General features: G+C 45.2%; 1 protein-coding gene across 1 annotated transcript; it reads left to right on the plus strand.

Annotated features, from left to right (window-relative positions):
* The first annotated feature begins 7,697 nt into the window (after positions 1–7,697).
* Positions 7,698–8,548, plus strand: LOC129406862 (vomeronasal type-1 receptor 4-like). The gene is given in 2 exon segments (XM_055146477.1): positions 7,698–7,809; positions 7,812–8,548. Coding segments are annotated over 2 exon segments (849 nt in total).
* Positions 8,549–8,801: the final 253 nt, after the last annotated feature.

Genomic DNA, 8,801 nt, shown 5'->3' on the forward strand with positions numbered 1-8,801 from the left:
GAAAAAACAATGAAATGAACGCTTCACCAAGAATAATTTATCCGGCTAAACTCTCATTCAAACTCGAAGAAACGATACACTATTTTGTGGATAAACAACAGCTCAGGAACTTCATAGACTCAAAACCAAACCTAAAAGAAGGACTAAAGGGGCTATTGTAAGACAAGAAAACCGCCTACAAGCAGAATAAACCCATACAGATAGATGGCTCAAAATCCCTTAACAATAATCTCTCTCAATATCAATGGTCTAAATTCACCAATTAATTATTAGTTACACAGGCGGGGGGGGGGGCTAAGGGTAGGGGGCCTAGGGGTATGGGGGGCTAGTGGTGTGGGGAGGCGGGGTGGAGCTACACTGTGATTCTTGGTGGTGGAATATGTGCACTGGTAAAGGGATAGGTGTTCCAGCATTGTATAACTGAGACTTAAACCTGAAAACTTTCTAACTTTCCACATGTTGATTCAATAAAAAAAAAATTTTAAAAATAAATAAATTCACCAATTAAGAGACACAGAGTGGCAAAATGGATTCAGAGACTGAACCCAACATTCTGCTGCCTACAACAAACACATCTGAGTAGCCAGAACAAACACAGACTCAAAGTCAAAGGTTGAAAAACAATCCTGCAAGCAAAAAATCCCCAAAAAAAGCACTGGTGGCCTTACTAGTATAGGACAACATAAATTTCAGGTTGAAAAAGATTAGAAGGGATAGTGAAGGCCATTTTTTATTAATCAAGGGACATGTAGATTTGGAAGAAATCACACTCCTAAACCACCCAATGAGGGACCAGCTACATACCTACAACAACTGCTAACACACCTTGAGAAGGACATCACGAGCAACACAATAGTAGTTGGAGACTTCAACAATGCCCTATCACCTCTGGATAGATCAAGAAGATTAAAACTCACCAAGGAAACCAAGGAAATACTAAAACAGCATGGTACTGGAACAAAGGCAGAGCCACAGAACAATGGAACAGGGTTGAATATCTTGACACATACCCTCAAATACATTACCATCTAATCTTTGATAAGGGAGCAAAAAGTATGAATTGGAGCAAGAAAAGCCTCTTCAACAAATGGTGCTGGCAAAACTGGACAGCAACATGCAAAAATATATGAGCTCAGATCTCTACCTAACACCATGTACAAATCACAAATCACGAATCAGGAAAATCCCGTTAATCACCGATTTCTCGGGCGGGTTCAGTAACCTCTCATTTCTTCCTTTCCCTGAGATCTTAGAAGGCTATCTCAACTCGGCCCTCCCAAAGATGTCGCCCTGGGGGCTCTTTTAGGTTCAGGGGAATGAGATCCAGCTTGTTACTGGATTTAGCATATAAATACACCATGGGAAGCTTGCAAGGCTGTCCCACAAGGGCAGGAAACTCTCAGAAGATTGCCTGTTTCTCCCAGAGGGAGAAGCAGGCTACATGATATCGTGAGCGGCCACAAAGCCACGCGCTTCTGAGAGCTTGCTTTTAAGTCTCTCTCTGGATGTTGGCCATTGATGGGATTACACACACCTGGGTTCCTCTGCCGGTACTTTCATGCATGAGGCTTGTCCGAACATGTGGAGAGGGGCCTCGAGCATGGCTGTAGCTAGGTTCTGGTGGTCTTTGGTTGCCGGGAGCTCTGCGTGGGGTGGGGAGGGAAGCTAGAGCCCATCCCCTCCGAGGGGCCCTGGGGAAGACAGCCAGGCATGCGGGCAAGAGACTCTGCATCACTCTCTTCTGAGAGCTTGCTTTTAAGTCCTTCTCTGGATGTTGGCCGTTGATAAGCTTACACACACCTGGGTTCCTCTGTCGGTACCTTCATGCTTGAGGTCTGTCAAAATGAGTGGAGAGGGGCCTCGAGCATGGCTGTAGCTAGGTTCCGGTGGTCTTTGGCCGCTGGGAGCTCTGCTCAGGGTGGGGAGTGAAGTTGGAGCCCATCGCCTCCGAGTGGCCCCAGGGAAGACAGCCAGGCTTGAGGGCAAGAGAGTATTTTGTACACCATGTACTAAAGTCAGATCAAAGTGGATTAAAGACCTCAACATCAGACCAGAATCCCTAAGGTACATGGAAGACAAGGTCGGCAAAATCCTCCACGATATTGAAGCCAAAGGTATCTTCAAAGCTGACACGCCACTGGCCAAGCAAGTGAAAAGAGATTTTAAAAAATGGGACTACCTTAACCTCAGAAGCTTCTGCACCTCATAAGACCAAAGTACAAAGACAGTCTACAGAATGGGAAAGGATATTCACCCAATACCCATCCTATAAGGGGTTGATATCAAGGACATACAAGGCACTGGTTGAACTCCACAAGAAGAAAACTGCCAACCAGATCAAAAAATGGGGTAATGAAATGAACAGAAACTACCCCAAAGAAAAAATCCGAATGGCTGAGAGGCACGTGAGAAAATGCTTGACATCACTAATCATCAGGGAGATGCAGATCAAAACAACAATGATATACCATCTCACACCACAGAGACTGGCCCACATCCAAAAAAAAACAAAAGCAATCGGTGTTGGTGCGGATGTGGAGAGAAAGGGACTTTTCTTCACTGCTGGTGGGGATGCAAACTGGTTCAGCCCTTTTAGAAAACAATATGGACGATTCTTCAAAAATTAGAAATTGAGCTCCCATTTGACCCAGCAATACCACTCCCGGGAATATACCCCGGAGAGGCAAAAGGGTATAGTAGAAACGACATCTGCATTTCTATGTTCATTGCAGCACTATTTACAATAGTCACAATCTGGAAAAAAACCCGGGTGCCCAAAAACAGATGACTGGTTAAAGAAACTTTGGTACATATACACAATGGAATGCCATGCAACTTGTAGGAAAGATGAAGTCATGAAATTTGCATATAAGTGGATCAACATTGCAAGTATCATGTTGAGTGAAATGAGTCAGAAAGAGACAGACATAGAAAGATCGCACTCATATGTGGAATATAGAGTAGCAGAATGGGACACTAACACCCGAGAGTAGTAGAGATAAGAACTAGAAGGTCTGCCCCACAGCTTGGAAACTGGCCTCACATGCTGGGGGGGAAAGTAGCAGAGATAGAGAAGAAATCACCTAGTAGAGAATTTTGGGAGGACCCACTCAGGTTGAAAGCTGCATACCAAAAGCAGACTATAGACTGAACATGAAGGCTATTCAATACCTCTATTGCAAACTACAACACCCAACAGAAGAGAGAACAAAGGGAATGCCCTGCCACAGAAGCAGGGCGGGGTGGTGGGGGTTGGGGTGGGGGTGGTGGGAGGGATACTGGGAGAATGGGCACTGGTGGAGGGATGTAAACCAAATGCAAACATGAAAGTTCATAAATTTGAAACTGTACCTCACGGTGATTCACTAATACAGGAGCACTTTCCATCTCTTTTTTTTTTTCGGTTGCACCTGGCGATGTTCAGGGGTTATTCCTGGCTTTGCACTCAAGAATTACTCCTGACGGTGCTCAGAGGACCATAAAAAATGCTGGGAATCAAACCCAGGTCAGCCCCATGCAAGGCAAAGACCCTACCCACTTTGCTATCACTCCAGCCCCCTTTTTCCTTCTCCTGCCGTCGTTGAGAACTGCACAGGAGCACAGAACCCAACTAATTTTTAGTGTTAGGTGTTTATAATTAGCCTTGTGATACCAGGAACTGAATCTAGACTCATGGGCTCCGTACTCGTAGCTGTCTCTCCATTCCTAATGCATAAATGAAAAAATCCCAACTTTAAAAGTAGCTAATTACTTGGTTCCTATTTATCTTCACAGCTTTTTTTGTCCAGAGGGGGCTTCAAACCTGGCTCTGTGCTCAGAGTTCATTCCTCACAGAATTTGAGCTACCATATGGGGTGCCAGGGATCTAACCTTGTCTGTGTTCAGGAATCAATCCTAGTGGTACTGGGAAAATCCTGTGTGGTGCCAGGGACGCAATTTGGGTTGGCTACATGTAAGGCAAGTGACTTAACCCCAGCTCTATATCTCTGGCCCCTGACTTCATCTTTACTCAGTAACTCAGAAGTAGAGATTCACAGCTAAAGGACTTCTGGATAAGCTTCTATCCGGGCACTCCATTCCCAGTGACGTTCTTCCAGGTCACATGAGAAGAAGCAACAGTGGTTCTTGATCAGGGAAAGGGAAAAGACTGAGATAAGTACAAGAACTCTCTCACCATCTCAGGGACCTTCACTTCCCTTTAAGTAACGGGTGGAGCACCAGCTCCCAGGACTCCATGAGCCTGGAACTAGGTATATCCAGATCTGAGCAGCAAATGATAAGGCTCACTATCGCTGTGACTGGAGTGGACCTGCAGCCAGAGCACTGCTGAGAAGTCTCACCAACCTGATTACTCCTGGATCTGCATTCAGGAATTGCTCCTGACAGTGCAGGTGGGCCATGTAGAATGATGGAGGTCAATTGACTGCATGTAATGCAAACACCCTCCCATTGTATTGTCTCTCCATTCTTCATCTCTATTCCTGAGTCATGGTGACAGCCTTTTCTAAATGCAATGGGCTGCAAAACAATAGTTTGAGGAGGTTGGAGTATTAGTAGGTGGGCAGGGTGTTTGCCTTGCACTCAGCAGAGCTGGTGTTATTCCCCAGCATTCATATAATCCCTTAAGCATAGTGAGGAGTGATCTCTGAGAGCAAAGCCAGAAGGAATGATGAGCATTGCCAGGTGTGGCACAAACAGCGAAAAGAAAATAGTTTTGAGTGTATTGAGCAGAATGACCAATCTTGGAGCTTGTGCAATTTGTAAAAAATATTCCTTGTAGAGAAAAATCATCATTCCTAGTGAATTCCCTTACCTATTTCCAAGGATCCTCACTGCCTCAGTCCCCAGAGCCCCATCAGAAGGGATCTCTGAGCACAGAGCCAGAAGTAAATCTGGAGCACTTCTGGATGTGGCCCTCTTAAATAACAATAAGTGATTAGCACAGCAGGGGTAGCTCAGTGGTAGAGTGTCTATTCATCAAGGGCCCTGCTTTCATGCCTGGCACTACATACACACACACAGGGTAGCATGGAACTTTGATAGAAAAGAGCAAAAGATTTTATGGTGGGCAGATGATGTGATTTCCTATATAACAAAGCTAAGGAAAAGTGATACAAAGTCTGCTTGAAAAGAAGTTTTCAGGAAAACAGCTGAGTGCATGATGAGACATTCTAGATCACACAGATCACATGCATTTTCAATCCATTAAAACATGGTATACAAGCCATAACAAAACATTTTGAGAGAGTCTCAGCAAAGCAATGTAAGGTTAGGAAGGAAAAAATCTAAACATTCCTAGGAGACATTACCTGGAGAGAGAGCCAAATCCATATTTGAGAAAATATCCTAAAATATAAACTCTTGCCCCAGAGTTACAGTATAGCAGGGAAGGTGCTTTCCGCTCACTCACGGATCTCTTCCGAAAGGGTTCAGGAGGCTGAGGTTTTGTGCCTGGAAGCCCATATGGTCCTCTGAACCCCTTCAGGAGGAGCCCCGAGCACTGCTGGGTGTGCCCCATACAAATCAAAAGAAAACTAAAACCTTTGTGTGAGTTAGTGCAAATGAGGGTTGCTGTTGAGATCAAGGAAGGTGGGTTGAGTTCAAGTGGAACCTGCTTGAAGGATGTGAGTGTGGGTATGCCTGCATGTTAGTGTGTAGACATGAGTCTATATGTCTCCATGCAAGTATTCCTTGTGTATCTAAGCCTTGACATAGTAATCGGATGTTGACCAGCCATTTGGGATAACTGTCAGAAATACCACTCATTGGCTTCAACTTTATATTTCTCCACTAATTAGTAAAAACTGAGAGATCTTGGGCTGGAGTTCAGTGGGCATGGCATTTGCCTTGCAGTCTTCCAAACTTGGTTCGATGCCCAACATTCAAGGACAGCCAAGAGTAATTCCTTTTATTTATTTATTTTTGCTTTTGCGGTCACACCTGGCGATGCACAGGGGTTACTCCTGGTTCTACACTCAGGAATTACTCCTGGCAGTGCTCAGGGGACGATATGGGATGCTGGGATTCGAACCCGGGTCGGCCACGTGCAAGGCAAACGCCCTACCCGCTGTGCTATCGCTCCACCCTGTAATTCCTTTTTTTATTAAAAAAATTTTATTATAAAAATGTTGTTCACATTAATTGATTTTTCAAAACCAAACTCATTACCATTACTCCTACCCACCATCATTATTTTGAATTTTCCCACCACCATTAAAGCCTGCCTGCTAGGGGCAGATACTAGATAATTTGTTTTCTATTGCTTACTATGAATGTTGTGGTAAGTCTTTTACTTTTGTGACCTCACATTTCTGAAATTCTAAAATTGTAAATGGTTGGGGTCCAGATACATCTCTGTAAGGAGCTAATCCATTTTGAGATTCATTTGGGAGTCTCTGAATCAAGGCTGTAGATGTACTGAGACGGTGCCCAGAGGCAGTTTGTGGACATGACAGCCAGGATCCCAAGAGGGTTGGGAGACAGGGAGCTGCCCGTTTCTGCTGCCACCGTGTGGCCTGGAGTCTTAGTCCCTGAACACGTGTACCTGAGTTTTCCTTCTGGAAGCTCATGGCCACCCGGGATTCATCTGGAGTGGGCGGAGAGGACACACCCCCTCTGTCTGAGGTGCCCCAGTGACACTGGCTGGTTAAGGGGTCCAGAGAGAACTCTGGCAAGCTTTTGTCTTCCAGGATTCACACAGGAGTAATTCCTGAGTGCAGAGCCAGGAGTAACCCTTGAGCATCACCGGTGTGATTAAAAAAAAAGGAAAAAAAAAGAAAAAAACTTACATGATAAAAGACAAGTAATAACAGGAGAAAAAAAGGAATGTGGTAGTTTTTATTTGTTTTGGGTATATACTTGGCATTTCTCAGGGCTTATACCTGGCTTTGTCCTTGGGTGCCAAGATTGAACCGTGATTACTTGCTTACAAAGCAAGTATCTTAGTCCATGTACTTTCTCTCCATCCTTTACGGTATGTAATGCTCTTGGAACTGAGTAAGGAGAATTGAACTATCTCTTAACAGTAGAATTTTCTTGGGCTGAAGTGATAGCACAGCCAGTAGGGTGTTTGCCTTGCACGCAGCCGACTCAGGTTTGATTCCCTGCATCCCATATGGTCCCCTGAGCACAACCAGGGGTAATTCAAGAGTGCAGAGCCAGGAGTGACCCCTGAGCATTGCTGGATGTGACCCAAAAAGCAAAAAAAAAAATAAAAATAAAAACAGTAGAATTTTCTTGCTAACCCATCTGATGAAATGACATCTCTGTTCATTAAAAAACCTGAATTCAGCTCTGCCTGTGAAAATCCAGTTCATCTTGGTTTCTTACTCACGAAAGTGGTTTGTGGCATAGACTGTGCCATGAACTCATCCAATCCAGAGCAGTGTTTTTCAGATTAAACATTCTGTGTCTAATAATTTCCTCCAAGTAAGGATTATACAAGAGACAAGGTGATACATTTGGAAAGAGCCCAGAACTTGGCATATTCATGACGTTACCCCAGTGGTTCATCCAAAGTGAGTATCTCTCACAGGCTGGCAATGGTCAGATATTGGAAGCCCCGGATTAGCATCAATGGCTGAGTAGGAAGGAACAGTCACCGGAGAATCGAGGTTTAAGTAACTTGTCCCCTGTCTCTTATGCTTTTATTTTCCTGTAGGACGCGCTGGCAAAGAAGACAAAGACAAACTGGCAAGATGGCCCCCAGCAACGTGGCCATAGGAATGATCTTCCTTCTGCAGACCACAGTGGGAGTCTCGGGGAATTTCTGCCTTGGCCATTATGTCATCCTGCGCTTCACCACATGCAGGGGAGGCCCACGGATTTGATTCTACAGCATCTGATCATAGCCAACTTCTTGGTTATTGTCTCCAAAGGAGTCACCAATACAATGGCAGCACTTTGGCAAACCCACTTCTTCAGTGAGGTTGGATGCAAACTTGTCTTCTATGTCCACAGAGTGGGAAGGGGAGTGTCCATTGGCTCCACTGCAATCTTGAGCCTCTTCCAGTCCATCACCATCAGCCCTCCAAACTCCAGGTGGGCAGGTATCAAAACCAAACTTCCCAGGTGGGTTGGCATCTCCAGTTTGTTCTCCTGGGTGCTGTTCATATTAACAAATTCAGTTACTCCTCTACATGTAACTAGCAAATGGAGCAGCAGAAACATGATGACAATTAAAGATTTGTGGTACTGTAACACCGTCCTCAGGGACGAAGTCACCACCTCACTCACCTCAGCACTGCTCCTACTCCCCGATGTGCTGTGTTTGGGGCTCATGCTCTGGGCCAGCAGCTCCATGGTTCTCATCCTGTACCGGCACAAGCATCAGGTTCAGCACCTGCACATGACTCCCTTCCCCAGATGTGCTCCAGAAACCAGAGCGACCCAGAGCATCCTTATCCTGGTGAGTGCCTTCGTCTCTCTGTACACCCTCTCCTGCATCCTTCATGCTTGTCTGGCCGCCATCAAGAATTCGAGTCTGTGGCTGGAGAACGTCTCAGTCCTCAGTGCTGCAGGTTTCTCCACCATCCCTACATTCTCATGAGCCAGGAATCCCGAGTGCCCTGCTCCTGCTTGGCCCGGCTGAGGAAGACACCATCCCTGACATGGTCCTGGAAAAAGTGACACATTTTTTCCACTCTGTCAGGGCCTTCACTCTCTCATGACTCTCAGAATCCCAACCCTGATATTAAGGAATTGACATGTGAGCTGAGTGGTTAGACCGAGACAAGCTAAACTACTGATGAGATGTAATAAGATAGAAACAACAATGGCTTTTGTTAATGGAATGTGATGCA

The sequence above is a fragment of the Sorex araneus genome, chromosome 8 (assembly GCF_027595985.1).
Source record: "Sorex araneus isolate mSorAra2 chromosome 8, mSorAra2.pri, whole genome shotgun sequence".
In the NCBI taxonomy this organism is placed as follows: domain Eukaryota; kingdom Metazoa; phylum Chordata; class Mammalia; order Eulipotyphla; family Soricidae; genus Sorex; species Sorex araneus.